At 33.6% G+C, this 21,891-nt stretch overlaps 1 protein-coding gene across 5 annotated transcripts in view; it reads right to left on the bottom strand.

The window, feature by feature from the left end:
* Positions 1 to 21,891, bottom strand: part of LOC149905414 (uncharacterized) — a 103,382-nt gene that overhangs the window by 3,090 nt on the left and 78,401 nt on the right. For 4 of the 5 annotated variants that reach the window (XM_090106700.1, XM_090106701.1, XM_090106697.1 and 1 more), the window contains 5 exons: positions 9,729 to 9,900; positions 7,395 to 7,421; positions 5,491 to 5,622; positions 1,299 to 1,418; positions 518 to 573 (listed from right to left, as the gene is read on the bottom strand). In XM_090106700.1, coding sequence (XP_089962826.1) covers positions 518 to 573; positions 1,299 to 1,418; positions 5,491 to 5,622; positions 7,395 to 7,421; positions 9,729 to 9,900 — 507 coding nt within the window. The remainder of the gene's footprint in view (positions 1 to 517; positions 574 to 1,298; positions 1,419 to 5,490; positions 5,623 to 7,394; positions 7,422 to 9,728; positions 9,901 to 21,891) is intronic. The other variant, XM_090106699.1, reaches the window with a different exon arrangement.

The raw sequence follows: 21,891 nt of genomic DNA, 5'->3' as shown, positions 1-21,891 counted from the left end.
GTAGCTTTTGGATATTGTGTTTTTGGTGCTTTTATAGCATAGCTCTTTGTAGTGTGAGAACTTTAAGGGCGTGAGGGGGCGGAATATTCTAAGGGGTGATATTAAGGTGATATAATAGTATTTCAATGAGCTTAACGTGGCGGCGAAAAACCTAAAACAATAGACATAATAGATAGAGTGGATTTGTTAACTGATAATAGGAATAAATTGTATAATATGGGAAGTAGAAATAAGGTGTAATAACTCAGGCCCCGGAATCACAGACACAATAGAAAATCTATTGTGTCGTGGACCGATCGGGCCTTTCGGGGCTCAATGGGTTAAATGGAAATAAAAATAATATATTGACTAAGCAACTTCACGTCAATTATTATCTATTATATTTATAAACAAAAATAGATAAATATAAAAGGGATACTATATATGAAAAGGTATACTTTATAAAGACAGTCAGTGATGGATGGCATCGATATGAAGATGTATTTATCGATATAAAAGATAAGATTCAGATAATTACCTCACTAATCCGGAATTATCAGAACTGGTAAGTGTTGAACCCATCGGCGGCCGCAACTGTAAGTAAACATATAATTTTGATTAGCTTTGTTAAACAGTTTCTCGACGGATAATAATAATTATAAAATAAATTATTTAAAATAAAATATCAATTTCAACAAAAAAGGTCGTGTTCCATCATCACAATATTGTATTCACTGAAAAGTGTTTCATATTGGTTGAGATGGTTGTTAATCATTTCAATAGATGGCGCGCGGTGTGTCCATTAGACACATAAAACTGAAAGAATAGAATAAATTCGATTGCTCTGGCGGGTCACGAGTGGCGGAGTTGGTCAGGCATCCGCCCCGGAATGGCGCGAAAGGATACGGGTTCGAGTCCCGCCTCGTGATCGAATTTTTTCTATTCTTTACAAATTTATATAAATTATTTCGTTCAGATTTGAGCTAGAAAACGAGGTAATGGTTCGTCTGATGGAAAGTAACAGCTATCATCATATATAATCAAAAACCAAGAACAACAGGCAATAGATCTTATGAAATAACGAACAAAATAAAATGACATTTCCTATTTGCCTAGAATTTTATGAGTATGAGTAATTAAATTGCATAATTCATTATTCAAAAATGAGTCCGATCAGACGGACCAGACGGAGTACTCACGCTGTCCACCATACAAAATGTAAATGCCTATTTGCCATTAAATTAAAATGTATAATTCATTAGAAAATAAGCCAGACCAGAAGGTCCAGACGGACCAGCCAGACCAGATAGAGGACTCACCCTATCCGTCTGCGTGGCGACGTTGCAGGTGTCGTCTGCGCGCGGCTCGTGGCCCTCCGCCATGCGCAGCATCTGCTGCTGCAGCACGCGGACCAGACGGTCGCGCTCCTCGAGCTGGCTCTGCAATGGTTTTGGGAGAAGCTATAGATTTTCTGCTATCTTTTTGGAGGACAAATGATATTAATCGAATTACAAAGAAAGAAAGAAAGTACATTTATTTGTACCTAAGTACAAAATGGATAAAATCGTCTCAGTGATTAATTCATTAATTAGTCACATTTCAATGTACTGCTTCCGGAACTTTTAAGCTATCTACACATTTTACTTTCACAAATTATTCTTGTAAGGGAAAGCCTCCCAACATAATGGACAAACGAAAATAATTTTAATAAATAAGTACGTGAAGAAAACCCACTATATTGTTAGAGTAATTTATATAGATAACTAGCTTTCCGCCCGCGGCTTCGCCCGCGTTTTCAAAGAAAAACCCGCATAGTTCCCGTTCTGTGGGATTTCCGTGATAATAGCTATCCTATGTGTTAATCCAAGTTACCATCTATATGTGTGCTAAATTTCATTGTAATTGGTTCAGTTACTACTGAACTGTTTGTTACTCTTTACACGCAAATACTTTTGCGTGAAAGAGTAACAAACACACACATACACATCCTCACAAACTTTCGCATACATTTCAAAAGGTAAGTGCAGGATATGGTAACGTCGTCAATACCTAACCATGTTTTATGAACAACCGACAAATAACATTGTAATTAAAAACCTAAAATGACTCACTTCCTCGCAATGTTTTCATTATGAAAAAATATTTCGTCGGTGCAAGGGCGGATCCAGCTTTAGTGCCAGGGGGGGGTCACATAGACGTGGTCATTTTTCAAAAGCTATATTTTGGTAATTTAATTGATACGTAGATTTAAAAAAAATGGTCAAGTGCGAGTCGGATTGGCGAACCAAGAGTTCCGTACAAACATTTTTATATGTTTTAATATTAAATTTATGCTTTTTGCGATTCTTCCTTTATCTGTGCTATAAGACGTAAGTTTCTATTAAATAAAGATTAAATATCAAGATTCTGTGTTCACGGGAAGTACCCTGTAGGTTTTGATTCCTGGCAACACTTGCGAATGTTGATATTAAGCATGAAATGTAGGTATGTTTTAGCAATTTTTCCTTCATCTGTGCTGACATTGCTTTTAACCAAATTTCAGAACTCTGTATTCACAGGAAGTAGTACAATACCTATAGATTTTGATTCCCTTGCGATAATGTCGAAATTTGCGATAATTTACGGCATAAATGGCTGTATCTTTTGATTGCGTTGTTGGCTTATAAGTTTGATTTTTTTCACAGCTACATATAAGGAACCGTAGATTTGAGTATTCGGTATGAATTTCAGATTGATACCTCCACGCGTTCCTGAGAAAAAGGGTCTTCACAGGCAGACAAAATTGAAAAATATATATTTTTTGCAATTATTCCTGTATCTGTACTATAAGATGTTGCTTTGTACCGAATTTCAAGATTCTGAGTTTACGGAAAGTACCCTGTAGGTTTTGAGTTTTGATTCCCTTGCGAATGTCGAAATTTGCGAAATTTTTCGGCATTTACGGCTGTATCTTCTGATTCATTGACATAGAAGTTTGATTTTATTATAGCGTAAAGGTATTTTAGACTTGAATTTTTGGTATGAATATCAAGTTAATACATGTCAGCGTTCATGAGTAACAGGGTTGTAAGTTAAAATTTTTTTTTAATATTTTTTTATATTATAATTTATAATCTAAGGAAAAATTCATGCTTTTCGCAATAAGTAAACAAAGTCGTTGTCTCTGTGCCTATTTCCCTATGTATGATTAAATCTTTCAAACTACGCAACGAATTTCGTTGCAGTTTTTTTTATAGATAGAGTGATTCAAGAGGAATAGTACATATATAATTTATAAGGTTTTAGAGAAAGCGGGCGAAGCCGCGGGCGGTAAGCTAGTCTGCGCTATAAGACGTTTGATTGTACTAAATTTCATGACTCTGTGTACTCGGGAAATACCCTGTAGGTTTTGATTTCTTAGGGAGTGTCGAAAAATTTTAGCAATTACAGCTGCATCTTTTGATTGCGTTGGCTAAAACGTTTGAATTTTTCACAGCATCAAGGGACCGTAGACCGTAGGATATCGACATTAGCAAGGGAATCAATACCTGCAGGGAGCACCCTGTCCCGTAAACACAGTCTTGAAATTGAGTAAAAAGTATCGTGTTATAGCACAGATGTAGTAATAACTGCGAAAACCCTAATTATTTAATTAAATTAAATAAAAATATATTTTTAAATAATTTTAAACTTACAATCCCTTTACTCATGAACGTCTACATGTATTTAATTGATATTCACATCAGAACTCAGGTCTATAATAACTTAAATCTGTTATTTAATTCAAATTCTATGTCAACGCAATCTGAAGAAAAAGCAATTAGAGCCGCATATTCTGTAATTCGCAACTACTTGCAAGGGAATCATCAATCAAAACCTACAAGGTACTTCCCGTGAACACAGTCTTGAAATTTGGTTAAAAGCAACGACTTAAGCACTTACAAGCACATATAGAAAAAAATCCTTTAAACAAAATTGTAAAGATACAACATAATGAAAAAATATGTTTGCTCGGAGTCCTCGGTGCGCGAGTCCGACGCGCACTTGGCCGATTTTTTGTTGTAATTTGACTGTTACATTCTATAGTGTTCATTTGAAAAAAAAATTTGCTATTTTATGTCTTATCCACGAACTGGGATATTTCGATATTTTGAGGTGTTGTGTGAAAAGTGTAACAGCAAGAAAAAAAAAGACGGGTTGCACTCCGGGAGTGCCGGCAGAAGTGAAAACTTGATTATTAACGTTCAGCATGTTTGATATTTTGGAATGGTATCCGTCTTACGCATGAAATATAAGGGCTTAAAAAAAAGTTGTTTTCACTTCAAAAAATCCGTCTTAAGCTTTTTCGATCAGGCCACGTGTCCTGACGCGAGTTTAAGATTTTATACCCAACGCCGCTAAAGAAGTTTTCACTTCAAAAATTAATTACATACAACTTTACCATTACACTTTATTCCGCAGTTATGGTTTTTTTTTAAATCGAAAAACCTGTTATTTGTCCTTAAATTACGACCACAGGTCGACCCTAATAAACTTTTTCTATAATTTATGTTATATTCTCTTCCGTTACCGTTTGTAATTGATTTCATTGTTCTATATTACTTTTATGTCTCAAAATTCAATAAAAACATCATATTTAACAGTATTAATTTGTTAATTTAAAAAAGTTAATATTAAATTAGTGGTCCACTTAGGTCGTGGACCTAGCCCAGGGGGGGGTCATGACCCCGTGACCCCCCCCCTGGATCCGCGCTTGCGTCGGTGCTAATTGAAACGGCGGATTTTAAAGTTTAAACCTGACAAAGGTATGGAAATTCTTATATTTCATAGTTATATGTATTAAAAATGCAATCTTTTGCATGAAATCGAAACAAGGGATTTTTACGAAATGATCTTTCTCCTTATTACACTGATGTGAAGAATGTTTTCTGTTTTTATGATTTACACTTTAAATCTGACGAAGTTTTATACAAAATTTACAGTTACAGTTCGTGTGTGTAGTAAACGCAGTTAGGTATCTGGGTCTTGAAAACAGCATCTTCTATAGTAGGTATATATTTTTTGATCATCAGTAAAAAGTATAATTTGAAAAATCGTACAATAGTTGCTAATTAAAGTATAGTTGGGAACTTATTGGGAAATTATGTATGTGTGCGTTTGTGTCCGCGCGTGACTATTTTGACATGCATATTATGTATGTATGAATGCGGATATGTGCATGTGTGCGCTCGTTTCTATTGTTGTTTGTGTACTGTACAATGTACATGTTAGCGTGTGTTTGTGCGCATGACCAATTGTCTAGTTTGTGTATGTTTGTTCATATGTCTAGTGTATGTGTGTGTTTGACAAATGCATGTTTGTGTACGTGCACCTGTGTAACCAGTATTGGTGTGTTTACATGCTAATCTATTGTGAATAGTTTGGACAGGTGTTCACTTATGTTATTAGGGTTGGTATGTGCGTGTGTGTCCGTGCTAGTCTATTCTGTCTAGTGTGTACTGAGTGTGTGTATGTGTGTATGTATGTACATACCTGCAGATAGACAATCTGTCGCCGCATCTCGGCGCAGGCGTCGGGGTGCAGCGGCGAGGCGGGGGGGCGGCGCCCGTTGCCGCGCGCGGGGCTCTCCGCGCACGCCGCTAGCAACGGGTCGAGAGTTTCGCTCTGCAATTACCAGTATTTTTGTTATTTGGTGTGAAAAAATTAGGTATTTGGGAGCAAATACTTTCGGGACGATTTTTGTTAGTTGTTTGAATAATTACGTATATGGACGCAAATGTTTTGGTCCTACTCGGGAAGTTTAAAATGTGTTTTTAACGCCAAGGTTTGCGAAATAACCGGTAAAACAAATTTAGGAGCTATTATAATAATAAATAATAATAAACTTCAAAATAAATGAAGCGATATGATTGGTTATTAATAAACACATTCCTCGTTACACATCCTCGCACATTATTGGTGAAAAAGTACCCTAGAGGTCCAAAGTTCAGCTATGTAATGTCGCTTGAGGAATATATAAAAGTAAGAGCAACATAGTTCTAATTTAGATTCCACATAATTTAAATACATTGTACATTTTATGAAAATTACCCAACACCACAAGTTAAACAAAACAAAATCAGATTATATATACATTTTATAATGAAAGGTAAGTCTCAATTCTAGCTATCACAATTATAACTTATTATTACTTCCAAAATCCATTAACCAAACATAATTATGTTTGATAATTCAATCACATTGAATTAATCCCCCGAAATCCTAAACAACCTTAAAGTTATAAGCTTCATAAAATTGAATAAATTACAAAAAGTATCAAAACTGTTACATTACCACATTTTTCTTCTTGTTAGCGAAATAGGATAGAGAAATAAATAAAAAGCGTTATTTCAAAGCGTTAGAAAAACAGTGCAAAACGTTGTATGAAGATACATGCATTTCATACCTTAATTGAAGATTATTTTATTATTACTTATATGGCAATTAAGGTCCATTACTCTACAATTAGAAATAGTTATTCAATATGATATTGATCTCGAAAATATATTTTAAACATTTGCTTCAGTGATTTCATTGTAAGACGTTTTTTGTACTTAGATACTCTTGGCTTATGACATAGTAAAACTCTCTATATATGCCTATAAAGTGTCTATTTATTTAATGCAGGAAAGAAAAACTTTTGATTTTCAACATTATTGCACTCGTTAAAAATGTATGGTAGTTATAATTGAATCATTACTTCATCAAGTAGGAAATGCATTTATCTTGAGCGCATAGCTAATTATTATTTATTGGTACACCCTCACGCTATTTACAGCCAGCGTGCCTCACCTGTCTGCACAAACTGCTTGCGCAAGCTGTAGTCGTGATAAAAAATATTCTAAAGATGGAAGTTGTAATATTGAATAGAATGTTGATCTTCAATAATTGTTATTCTGTGTACTAATTTAATATTTATTTGCTGCTTTTTTGTAAATACTCAGGAAGGTACATACTACTGAATTGAATGAAATATAGCATGCAGACAGATTATTGCCCGAAACACTGCTATTTTTTCCTGAACCACGCAAACGAAGCCGTACAAGTATAGTGCAGTTAAACATAATACCAATCATAATCGAACATTTGCAAAACCGTAAAAGTAAGCTTATGGACCCTTTACACTACACGATGGGCAGCGTTGGGCGAGTAGAGGCAATCACGGATAGTCCTAAATGTCTATGATCCGCCGTCATTGCAGATGCTTTTTCATAATAGCCGTAATGGCGGCAAACATTGACGATCATTTTTTGAGCCAGGTCATTACTTAAATTGACACAACCATACCCGAATCTGTCACCAACATTCTGCAATTCAACATTACAACTCCACTTTTACCCTCGAAACTCCATACTTTTCCAAGCCGACCCGAGAACGCAGTGCAAATATTTACTTACACTCATCGTATTGTGCTCCTCCCCGGGCTGTAGTTGCGTGCAGCGAAACGATGCAACCAAAACATAAAAATTATAACACGAACAAATCATAATGTGCCAACAAGCAACAAAAAAACTTAATGGTCGCGATCAACGCTCGCTACGAAATCGCTTTATAAGATTTTTAATTTGTCATGCTTAAATGGATTATAGATGTCTTTTGCACAATGCCTTTTCAGATATAACTTATTACTTATAAGTTGTAACTTGTATCAAGTATTGTAACTTATTACTATGGATGTTTGATAGTCATGGAATTAAGTTTTTAAAGGCTGAAAAAGCATTGTGCAAAATAGATTAATTAAAACAACATAAATACAAAAAAAATATTAAAACAACTTGAAAGAAGTGTATTATTACAATTAACAATAATTGAATAATATACCCTAGCTGCAATTTATCGTCATACTTGCTTAAATGTATAATTAAAATAAAAGCGCTTTTATAATAAAGAGCATTTTCTTGTTTCATTAGATTATAAGCAACACATTTTTTTAATGATAGAGATTAATATAGGAACTTAAGATTCGAAAGATACCATAATTAAAAAAAAACACTATTTTTACAACAAAAGAACTATTAGTTACCAGTTCTCATTATTATTTTTACTCTATATCCTAGCATTATCTGTGGCTTTTGACATTGACAGATCACGAGAAAACTCATTATGTTAATGAGAATAAATTATCACGCGATATTGCAAGCATATTTAAATCAATTAGCGAAAATTACTAAGCAGTGTTGCCATAATATAGCTTCCTATGCGTAATTTAAATTAACATGCAATGTTTGTTACAGATTAAACGACACGCATGAGGTTCGTTTTATAGTCATTACTATGCGAATTGCCAATAAATTGGGTTACATTTAAAATTGCTTTTTTATGTTGACTTTCTAAGGCTGTTTGAGAGATAATGTACGGCTATTAATGTCAACAATGTTTAACGACTATGTGAATATAAATTCGAATTTAACGCCGTTAGTACACCGACGCATTCGCGTGCGGCAGCGAAACAACGAAAAATCTGTCAGTAGTATGGCAGGTTTTCGCATATGATATGTCTCACTCTAGCACATAGATAGATGAAATAGTTGCGTCCTTGTCAGTATTGTTTCGCAAGGAACTGCAAAATGGTCATTACACAGACGCATTGCGAAAAAGTTGCGAAAACATTGCTGTTTTCTAAGGTTCCGCAGATATTTCGCTACGCAGTAGTTTCGCAGAGATTCGCTGCCGCACGCGAATGCGTCTGTGTACTAACAGCGTAAATCGATCTATCCTATACTGACGTTATACGAACATTAAAAAAAATGTCAAAGAACTGATAATGATATAAGTGAAATTGATAAAAAAGAGAAAATAGAATCAAATACCTAATTTGATAAAACACTCTTATGATAAAAATAATGATAAACTACGATTTTCGTTACACGTGCACTAATCTAACAAATAATAAAAAACATACTATAACACGATGGCATTATACTTGCATAACAAACTAAATTATTAAAAAAAATTTTCACATAAAACATTAAAAGGAAAAGAAAACTTATATTATTGGCTTATTTACAGGTAAATGCATGACAATTTATACAAAGCCACAAATTGCTGAACGACTCACATTAATGTAGAACGCTGTCAATGGCCTTAATTCTGATGTCACTAAACTTAAATCATCACGATATAACTACACACAAATCAAACTGTGATATAAATTAATAATGCCATTAGATGGGCGATTCTGACTGAAAAATTGCTTTTGGTATTATGAAAATTTGTGCCTATTACTCTACTATTTACTAAAGTTGGCTAAAATTTATCAAATGTGTTAAAAATTAATGTTTAGTGACAACAAAATCTCGCGATTGCATCTTAACCTTAGCACACAATATCAAGACGAAGTCTTATTTTCTTTACCTGACGACTGAAACCTATAAGAACATCACTACCTTTTCGCGAATGAATCTCTAATCTAGTTCATTTAGTAATATCACTACTTATGACTTCCTATTTCTAATTATTATAAGGGCCGATTTTTCAATGCTTGGATAAAACTTATCCGTCCAATAAAGTATTACACGATAATATTAAAATGTCACGTAAACTGTCAAATACGGGCAATTAGAAAACGTTTTTAAAATGGTAGTTTTATACATTATTCGAAGAATAAGTTTTAACCAAGGATTGAAAAATCAGCCCTTAATAAACTATCTCTATATTTAGTTCATTTAGTAACATCACTACGTTATGAATTCCTCTATCAATCTATTTCTATAGTAAATTTAGTAACTAACCTCCTGTAAGACCCGTTTCAGCTGCAGCAGCAGCGTCTTGATGTCCACGACGTCCTGTAACAGCGTGGAGGGGGCCGCGGGGGACCCGCTGCCATCGCTTATACCGGCGTCAGATGGCGTCTGCGTGCGCGACCGTTGGAGTAAACGCGCGCTCCTTATTGGTAGACTGGCCCTGGGGAGGATTTGGATGTTTAGAATTGTGGATTTAGAATTTATAGAACTTTTGCAATTGCCAGGTGTTTATGAAATTATACTGTGGACTTTCTTTATGTGTGTATGAAGGTTCTATCGGCAATATGACATATTATGGTTATTGGTTGACTAACTAATGTTGCAGTATATGCAGTTTATGGGTTATTATTTATTTCCTTGTTAAAGACTTCATAATATTCCATACTTTAATACAAACTTATTCTAACAATTACCTATTTCAGATTAAATTAACTGACTTAAATTGACCGATTTTTTTACTATCTATAGCGTAAGTAGGTATATTATGATTAGTGATTACCATATAATCCTTATTAGCAGGCTTAATATATAATTAACAACATAATCAGAATATAATATTATGAAAGTAACAATTTCAAATATATTGTAAAGAAAAATCCTATTATCTTCAGTCTTTACAATACGCACATAATGTTTTCATTTCATGACAAAGAGACTCGTTTTACACATTCATAGAGATCGGATTACAACATTATTAACCGAGTTAGCATGAATAGCACAAATATAAAGAGGAATATTTATAGAAAGTATTCAAATAGACGTGTTCTAGTTATTTCTAGAGATACATAGAAAGTCTGTTTACATTAGTTATTTGTAACAATCATGTTGTACTTTTACATGTGGAGAAGACCACAAATAGGTAAGTATTAAATATTCAAACTCAAACTCATTCATTTATTTATTTAGACTTTTCCTCGAAGCACTTTTGTATCGTCATAGTTTTACCATTGACCACGGGTTCAGAAAGCAGCTTCTAAAAAGAAGAGTCAACAAGAAATACCGTACTTAGTTCATTTTAATTTTTCATAATATTAAAATAATGATGCCAAAGAAGTTATCATTTAAAATAGACTATTAATTAAATAGAAAGGACAAATATCTTATGGGATACGGAAAACGTAGTAAAACGACCACCCCCGCCCTATTTCATTCATAGATATTTATCTAATAAAAAAATAAAATAAGAAATTTCCCGTACCTACTCTCGTTAATTCTTCACAACATTAAAGGCTTTCTGTCACCTCCCTCATTAATTTTACACAAACTACGGATATTCTACACGACTGGAGTGAGATCAGGTGTAAAGCAAAAGTTTCAAAGTGCTAAATAAATGAAATTCTTGTAAAAGCTTGCTAAGGTATATAACGCAAATATAAGGTGTAAGTTTATAAAAACCCTATATTAATCTTCGATGTACTTTAAATGTTTCCTTTGATTATTTGTCGTACATATTTCTTATGTACAATAAGAACTGACTAGCGACAGCAATCTCAAAATAACAATAATTTTCTTTTCGTTTCTTTAAAAACGCAAATACCTTTGCATGCGATGCATAATCTAATGTAGCTTGTGAAGTTAAATTCAGTTTCTAAGTATTTCTTTATAAAATGGTTATTGATAATATCTACCAGTAGATAACAATATATTGCTACTACTTAGTTGAAAAACTCTCGTTTTGGAATCGCTGAAAAACACTAATAGGTATATTATGATTGTAAAAAGCCCTTCCTTTTTAGTAAATAGGTGAATACTTAAATAAATTGATCTATAAAAGAAATAATAATTAACCCACTAATCCAGATCCATTTGGTTAAAAGCAATTTGTCTGTGTTTAATTTCGTTTGCCATTGAAATAAGGCGTGTCTTGATACCTGAAATTAATTAGGAAAATTACGTTTTCCGATATATTGTAACTAAAGCGAACGCACATAACATTAGCACTGATAAAATTACTGCTAGATAGCAGAACTTAGAAGCAATGGTGGAAATAGAGAAAAAAATAGTAATTTTTTTTTGGGCGCGTTGAGAGTAAAATTTCAAGGTCGCGTCCGCGTCATGGCGATACCGTCACGTAATAGAGGCGACGATTTTGATATCTTTGAATCTTGCCAAAGAAGTTCCACTTCTGACACGTGTGCTCGACACATACGATATTTATTATCCTGGCCAGTTTTTAATGTTTTGAAGGTCATAGACAAAGAAGAAGAAGTAACTTTATAAAACAAAATAGTCATAAGTCATAACCCATAGGGACTGAAGTCTGAACATTTTATTTTACACTTTACAGTTGTAAGTTCTTCATTAAACTAATTAAAGTCCTTACTTTAATGACTTAAACAAAGTTTTCTGGAATTATTAGTTGAAAATAAACCCACATTTCATATGAATATTCTTAGGTATACCTATAAATAAAAGACCACCTCCTCGGTAGGTACAGTGGTTGACGCGTGAGCGTGGAACCGAGGGGTCCTGGGTTCGAATCCCGGTGGAGACGAAAAAAAAATGTCTCGGTCTGGCAGGACACAGAAGGCTGATCACCTGCTTGTCCCTAAAGAAAAGTCGATCGGTGAAACAGATGTATGAATAATGCATCTGCCCCCTACCCCACTACGGGGACACGGGACTTCACTTTTATACCTATAAAAGGAGAATGGGCATTTTACTATGGAAGTTGGGCCTGAACCCTTGAGTTGGACCAATACACATGAGATATTGTTTTTATAATAGATCATAACACATACATAACGGGAAAAATATATATAAAAAAATAATCAACCGGGTTTTTGTACAGTCACATCAAGTTTTATTACTTTGTGTATAATATTTTTTGCAATAAATAACTGTTATAAGACAATGACAATATCTTTATGTTACTCCAATTCACTTTCACTTACAAATATGTACTAATCTTAAGCCTTCTAATAACCGAAATACACTAATATTATGTTTTGTAACAGGTACCTATACCGTGTTTATTATAATTCAACGTAGTTAGACGTTTTTTATGGTTAAACTCAGTCACTCCAGTGACATTTAGATTTATATTTACTTCACTCGAATTAAAAACACCGTTATTGTGCGCAAAATAATAGCCAAATAAATAAAACTTTTTGCCTTGACTGTACAAGAACCTGGTTGATTTATTTTTTTATTTTATTTTTTTCGTAAGGTATGTGTAATGATCTATCACAAAAACAATATTTCGTGTGTATTGGTCTTAGCCCAAGTTTCAGGCCCAATTTGCCCATTCTCCTTTATACAATAAGGACAATAATAATATATTATTATTCTGTGTTTACGTTTATCTCGCCCTAATAATGTTATCTTTTATCAGACTTTATCTCTATTTAAAATCTAGTTTAAGTGTGTGTCACACTTTAAGAATTTTCAATTCAATATTCTAAAGTCTAAATTAACAATTTCCTTCTATGTATGGGAATGCTGAATAAAATTATAATAACTTATACTGAAACATTTCAGACAAATATTTCCCTTTTGATTCTATTTTTTTTTTCGTATTTGTCTATTCAATATCCGTTGCGTGATCTATAAACACATACTCAAAATAGATCGGAAGTTAATCTGTCACTAAACCCAATTAACGGTACCGTCTCAACATCCTTGATTCTCCAAACGAACCAAGGGCAAAACACTTAATATCAATTAAAGAAGATTACCATACCTATCACAAAATATCACAGTCACAGGTAGATTGACAAATGACAAATAATAATAATGCCCATTCCATTGCATCATAAAAGCAAATTTTTTTTTATCATCACTCTTCATTCGACTATTTTCATTCCAAATTTTATCTAAATCTGTAGGGATCCGCTTGCCCAGCCCCCCTAGTCAAGTGGCTTTCTGTTAGCGTAGCGTTCAATAGAATAGACTACGAATGTATGAGATTGACGTAAGCTGTAGCTACGTTTATCTACAGCTTACGTCAATCTCATACATTCGTAGTCTATTCTATTGAACGCTACGCTAACAGAAAGCCACTTGACTAGGGGGGCAGGCTCTACAATTAAAAATTAATCAAAACATAGACAGTCAAACAGCCTCGTTACTCGTAGTATAGGTATCTAGTAATTTTTTTGTTGTATTTTCTAAAAACAATGTCACATGAAATTCTTGTGTTAGTAAATTTCTGAAACGGCTTCACCGTTTATTATGAAATAGTAAACTATTTTCTTTTACTCCTAATCCAATAAGGTAAGTCGTGGCAGAACAACTATTCGGGGCAGCTAGTTCTTTGTAATTTGAGTCTTTAGAATATTATTTACTTACAATTTTCATATCAATTAAAGTTTGCATGTTTGTATTAGATAAAACGCATATTCGCATGAACGCGTATTCTGCGAATCGATGCGAAATTTATTATAACTATATTTAAATTGAATAACCATATTACACCAGTATTGAGTTTCTACAAACTGAGTTTATAAATGTAATATAATATCTGTTTATACAACTGTTATAGATATTAATTATATCATGGCAATAATTATAAGACTAGTTAACTTGTTTAATTTTGATAAACATTAACGATTTTTTTTTCAATCAATCCTTTTACAATATTTTTACGAATGTAGATACGAATGATATTCTTTTATACATATATCACACATACCTATTAAGTTTACATAGACTTCGTGCGATAGGCTTATTGCATCTCTATTTACCTTTTAATATAAAATAGCAATCTAATTCCAATTACCAATTACCATAGATTATCTTTAATTAGTATTATTGTAACTCACAATTTCAATATATTATTATATGTGAACACTGAACATGTTATAAATTCTCTAAAAAGCACTAAACATAAGATAATAAATCATTTCATATAATTATTATGCGAAAGGGGCTTCCACCCGTTCGTCGTGATGGCCAGAGCACCCAGCTGTTCTATATATTATGAAGATGGACTTAAGGTATTTTGGTATCGAATTCATGATATGCTACTAATAAAAATTGTATGCAGACATTGACATAAAATTAATAAGTGCATAAATAAATAAATGCTCTTTAAACGCGCAAAACTTTCGCAAAAATACATATTGGTCAGTAATTTCTTCATTTGTAAAGGATAACTTACATAAACCATAAAGATCATAAGAAAGAAGAAGAAAGAAAATACATTTATTTTAATGTCTTGCCACACAGGAAAAAACAGAGAATAGTAAAATACAATAAAGTTTGGAGTGCGAAGAAAACAGAAAATTATATTCAATACTGATTTTAACATTAACACATAGGGTCTGTGCAGCATCAAACATTAAAAAAGGGAACCACTCGGTGATATTCTGTGATGCAGAGGCATCGCAGCACCGGTTTTCAGTGGGCCCTCCTCGACAGTCAAAGGAACAGTGTAAATTTTTAAATAATATATTTATATAGTTAAGAGAAAGCGATAGGTATACATAAATAATTAATATATTAAAAAAAGAAAAACATATTACATAAATATACAATATACATAATTACATTATAATTTGTATGTTATAGAATTATAGAAACTTTACTACATATATATTGACTAGGTTGTAAGGGGAGCAAACAATGTGAAACATTTAGTTACGATGCAACTAAAGCTGGCCTACCTGCCTTATGATTAGATAATTTTTATATTTATTTTTAAAATTAGTCACAGATTATTAGTCATAACGCTTATAATATTTTTTTCTACGATATATTTTATTCGTGTCTTGTTTGAAGTCGACATGTATGACATGCATATTTTTCGTTCTATTTTACCATTTTGCTTTCTACGAACTAACATTTGTAGCGTTCATTCTTGGAAAAAAATAATTTAATATTTACGGGATGGACTTGCTACAGGGAATTATGAAACATAACCTTGACATAAAATCTACAAAATAATTTTTTTCCCTACTAAGTATACCTATGAAAATACTGAAGCGTTATAACTTATAAGTTATAACACATCACACACACTCGCTCGCAAGCACACACACTTACTCACATATGTTTATTGTATTAATATATTTTTGTATTTTTTTTTATTCATTTAACAGTTGGACACTGGTGTCTGTATTTATAGCACAGTTGAAACTATCACAGATTCCGAAATTCCTCCTTATTTATTTGAGAAATTTGCATATTAAAAATGATTAAATTGTATAAAATATGTAAAATCTGAAATGTAGAAATAATTAATAAATGTTATAAATCCGAAAGTGTTGTTTTATTTATTCATTTAGATATGCAAAAACTATTAAGGCGATTTGCCTCAAATACTTCACATAGATTGTTTACGTTTTTGAATAACATTTTGGGTACTTTTGTAGAGGAAAGTTAAAGTTAGTGAGCGTTACACGTTACTGTTAGTACGGTCATTAAAATTCAACAAAAAAAACATCACGTAAGCTAGAAAAAGGTTAAAAGTGAACGAATACAATACTAGAAAGGAAAAACATCGCATCCGGTTATGACATAAATCAATAGAGCGTTGAAAGAGCGCAATATTTTCACCAAAATAAAAACAAAAAGCATAGAAACTTAATATCTTTGTAGAGCAACAAGTCGGTGGGCACTCGAACATGAAAATCAGGTTCCGTATAATTTATAGGATAAATATCTCTCTGCCTTTGTATCTCGAACCATATACACATAATTAATTAATTACCTTATCACCGTCCGTATAAACATAAATAGAAACTTGCCCCGACTATAACATGTTGAAAAATCATAAAAAATGCATGCGAATTGCAACAACAATCCCGCGCATAGAACCTTGACTTTTGCGGAATCAATTAATTTCATTACTAGACTCTCGCTTGACCTTGTTATTGTCTTATATTTCCAATAACCGAACAGCACTCGAAACAACAAAAATAATCTTATCAGTCGATGCGATTGGAGTAAAATTCACTTTAAAAAAAGTAAATGAATGAGACCTGTACTGCTTTGCCCGCTGGCTGCGTAAGCTCTGCGCTGGGCTGGTGGATCTAGAAGGCTCAGCCACATGGAGGTCCGTCTTCTGGCGCCGAGCCCCCAGCGACGGAGCGGCGGACGTGGCGCAACGCATGGCGGACTAGCTGCGCGCACGCATTCACTCGACTGAGGACTGAAGCACCGGCCCGAGCTGCCGACCGATCTCGCGACCCTACCCATTCACGCTGAACGGATAATGTTTTCTTTTCGCAGTCTGTTTCCAATTTTTTTGCCCGAAATTATCACAATCTATTTTCTAACTTCTAATTCGTATAACTGGCAACCACGGTCAACTAGTGTCAGTGCCATTGACACGTTATGAATGGACGTAAAAAAGATAGCGTCGATTTTTAATTTAAAGCTAATTGTATCACTTGAACGCTATTCACTCCTATCAGTCTTTGTATTGAACTCGAAACGCCTGCGGAAAAATTCGTGCAAACATGTTTAGCGACGGATTTGCGGTTTGATTTTGTTTATAAGGAACTCATGGGTCAGTGTCAGACGGGGTTTGTTTATTTTGTGAGCGTTCGCCGGCAGAGGGACCTTGGTACACTTGTGCGCATGCGTGGGACCGTTCAATAATAACTGCTTTGGCTCAGCTGACTCACATTTTTAGTTTATGTTAGCGTCCCGACGCATACTATCAAGGATACAACTGTATTGACCCTGTATTACATGAATGAGATGAATATTACCTAGATACACATCTTTATTTCATCTCTGTACTATTTATTCGTGTAAAATTAAGCATGTTCTTTTTGACTTTTTTGAATACGTAAAAAGTCAATCTTCCTTCACAATAAAAATTTAATTACCTATATTATTTGGTAACTAAGTGTTGCCTATATTATTCAGGCATTAGATCCATATATAACAAGAGTCGGATATATCCAACGTAATGTCTACCTAAATACCTACTAGGTTAATAGATTGTCTAAAATAGCACACAGAGAATAGTAAATCAGTGTTTCAGACAATTGTTTGTTCTCTAGCTTTACTCAGTTAGATTGTCATCTGTCACTGTATGTACAATTATTAAATATTTACTAAGTTCAAGTACCTATACCACAACTGACTATACTGAAATATCTTTCAGGATTTCTATGCCTAGTGTAAAAAGTTTTTATATTGTGTCCAAACTTTGAGTTGAACGTTGTTTTGAGAGAGTAAAAAGTTGAAAATGTTAATGAAATCCATAAATATTAATTATTATTACTACCTATAATCTTCTTATATATATAAAAATGAATCGCAAAATGTGTTGGTAAGCGCATAACTCGAGAACGGCTGAACCGATTTCGATATTTCTTTTTTTATTATATTCCTTGAACTACGAGGATGGTTTTTATGTAGAGAAAACGTAAATATGTACCACGGGCGAAGCCGGGGCGGACCGCTAGTCTTCTTATATATAAAAATGAATCGCAAAATGTGTTGGTAAGCGCATAACTCGAGAACGGCTGAACCGATTTCGATAATTCTTTTTTTATTATATTCCTTGAAGTACGAGGATGGTTTTTATGTAGAGAAAACGTAAATACTAAATATGTACCACGGGCGAAGCCGGGGCGGACCGCTAGTGGTAAATATTTATTTATGAACTTTTAAAAGCCACATAGTTACAATAATTTCATCATTTAGATAGTAATTATGAATTATTATCTTTTTGACGATTTTCAACCAACACAACGGCATTTTAAAGTAGAGCAATTTTCTTGATTACACATCAATTAGAGAAATAGGGTATGAAATTTTGCTCTAGCGTGTATTTTTTTGTGAAAACTAAAAAGTTTCGACGTTATCAGTATAAATTATATGTAGAGATAAACATCGCTGCTGGCAACACGTATAAAAATATGAAGGCTTTATCCGAATTCAAATTTAGATACTTATATTCGCTAGTGCAGTGCTAGTAGGATGGCATTAATATTATTTAGGGAAAATTAGGTAATAATAATTAATATTATTTTTTTATACTTACAGTTCATAAATTATTAAAGGAGCCTGTTTTTTTTCATAAATATACATCATTGTTATATATCACACTAAACATCTTAATTACCTTTGTATGTACATAATATTATAATTATGGTAAAATTTTATAGTCGTTTTATCATGAATTGCTATTTAAAAATTTCATTTTATCTTCATTATAAGTATATAATTTTTAATTAAAATGCCCTCTATCTCAGATAAAAAATGATCCATAATGTTATAGATTTACGTGTTTTAAATTTTAATGAAATAACGGTATAATACACAATATTGAAATGATGAAGATTGCTCAATGATCGCAAAAGGCGCAAAGCATTTAAAATCACTTTTTAAATTTTAAAAGCTTTATAAGTTATAACCACAGACATATATCAAGATAGACTAAGCGAGTGTATATGTACTTCCCGTGTCCAAACTAAGTTTATGAAACTTACTTGACGCTGGCCTACACTCAGTCCGCGCTTGCAGTTCGCCAAGGAAAGACGTGAAGCTGAATAAAGTAAAATGCCGAATTGCGCCGTTATAAACTGTAGAAACTCCACAGCTGTGAGTGGCCGAGTTAGCAGAGATGTTTCCTTCCACCGGTAAGTAATTTTCTAATCAGAATATGCACTATTTATTTTAAAATCAAATTAAGAATATCTGTGGAAAACGATCGTGACAAACACGGATACCAAATCATACGAAATGATTCGGAATACATTGCGGCTTTTACTTGGCACGGTGAAGATCGCGTCGTATGATAACAAGCAATGAATAGCGTCTTCTCATTTTTCTGTTCTCATTTTTCTGTCCAATTTTGTGGTTAGTGATGTTCATTTGATGCAACAGTTCTCGATTCTAATCGATTTTATAATCGAACAGAAAAATGATAATTTGAAGGAGCAATTTTTCAGAAAAAAAAGGCATAGATTTTTTTTTGTCATTTAATACGACTTGACCTAGAACTTTTAAGTATTTTAATACAAAGGTACTAAAAATAAATATTATGATGGACGCCATTAGGTAAAGTGTCATCTTGGGAGTTTTTTAAGAAAACTCCTTATTGCTTAGACTATGTTTGTTTTTTCAGTTTTCCAAGTAACCCGAACATAAAAGGAAAATGGATCGATGCAACGGGACATAAAGATTGATTGATTGACAGTTTCATTACTTTCTTTCGATGGCCTCTCTAGTACGTAGTACATGGTAACTCAATGGGCATATGTAAGAAAAAGCTAAAACACATTAGTTTACTTGTTAGAATATTAAAAGGTTTATAACTTTATTTTATCATCCCTCTGTCTATGGTAATTATCATTTTTCTGTCTTGAATCGATTTAGTAATCGATTACGATTCATTTATTTGACTACCTCTTAGACATAGATCTAGTTTGATCTGATTTCTTTCGATTTACTTCGATGGGATAGGACGATACTAGAATCGCCGCGCGAGTGGCGGCCTAATCGATTTAGCGTAAAATGAAATTAACATCACTAAAAAGCGCTCGTGACGTCATAACGCGTCAAGGTCAGTACAAAAAATATGACACGCTTGGTTTTCATACAGATCGCGGTACTTGCGTTGTCTACTTAAATATACATGTCTGTGGTTATAACTATTTTTTATGACATAGGACAACTGTTAAACTCATTATTGCTAATTGTTTAAAAGACAAACAAACAATTATTAAACACTGTCACCGTTCGAATCTACCCGTAGATTATAAACGCAACCGCGCGAATCGGTAAGCCATTGTTAGGGTAACTGTAAGCCTGTCACAGTTCCACTCATTTGATTCGCGACAGATACAGCTTTACAGCTTCTACCTTCTTCGGGACCATGACCTCTTCCGGTGGTTATCTTTGGTTCATAATGTAGTGTAGTGGAGACTCAGTGGTGACGATCTCGGACTTTATATCGATAAGTCCGGGATTCGAGACCAGGCGGGCGTGCAGGAAATAAATAAATAAATATTTCAGGACAATTTTCACACACGGAACGATCTGATCCCATACTAAGCTTTCGCTTGTGTTATGGAAACCAGATGGCTGATAAACATACATATATGTATATATAATTTTAAATAAAAGAAGAAGTGGAAGGCAGGGCCACTACCAACCAAGCCAACCGGTCAGTCCAATAAAAAAAAATTGGTTTTTCAATTTATCTGCGCATATTATAAGTAACATCACCACTGCTCGAACGGTGAAGGAAAGTTCGACGACATGTGTCATCCGCCAACCCACATTTGGTCAGCGTGGTGGATTATGGCCTGTACCCTCATAGGAGGCTCGTGTCCCAGCAGTGGGAACGTACATGTGCTGATGATGACTGTGGTATCATCTGTAGTTTATACGTAACGGGGTATGTTTTATTCTGGTCTACCTTTTCTTCGAGACCATGACCTCTTCCGGTGGTATTCTGTGGTTCGAATACGAGTATCATTTGTAGTTTGTATGTAACGGGTTATGTTATATTTTGGAGTAATGTGTAGGATAACGGTACATTGAAGTATAGGTAATTCATGTGCAAGCATGCGGTTTTTGATGCGTGTCTTCTTAAATCTAGATACTTTAAAATTTAAATACATTAGACACTGTTACATCGACGGAACACAGTGGGGTTTTAGTCGGTAAGAATCCGACATAACCCTTGGCTCCATCCCCGGGGGCCGTGGGTATCTTTGGAAGATTTCCCCACTATAAAAAAAAAAAAAAAAAAAAAGACACTGTTACATAGCCACCATACAAAGAGTACGTGAATAACAATAATCTTACGTATGTTTTTTTCGGTTAGGGAAACCCTGCGCATCGTTCTAACTATCTATCGAACTTCGTTCCAAAAATTAAGACATATTTTGATGAAAACTTAAACTTTTATTAAAATTGTTACAGGATTTAGGACATGCTGTGTGCAGGCATGATCAAACTACTATGACTAACGTTCTGAATATTATAGTAACTGTATGACGCAGGTTGAAATACTCGTCTATCCAGGACTTTAATAGATAATAAAGGCTTTTATTTAATGAATACCCGTATTTCAACTTTTTAACGCTATAATATTTTCTGTATCGAAAGTAGTTTTAAAATACTATCATCTTCAATCACTGCAAACAAAAATATTCACTTTTAACAAATGTCAAAGGCCTTATTACTTCATAAGAATCATAAGTAACTACTTATAAACAAATATTATGTAGTTAAACAC

Source organism: Colias eurytheme, chromosome 10, assembly GCF_061535395.1.
Source record: "Colias eurytheme isolate Ceu_HAF_F1 chromosome 10, ilColEury1 Martin Lab GWU primary, whole genome shotgun sequence".
NCBI classification, from domain to species: domain Eukaryota; kingdom Metazoa; phylum Arthropoda; class Insecta; order Lepidoptera; family Pieridae; genus Colias; species Colias eurytheme.
Note: the sequence above shows the minus strand (reverse complement) of the source record. Positions and strands in the feature narration are given on the sequence as shown.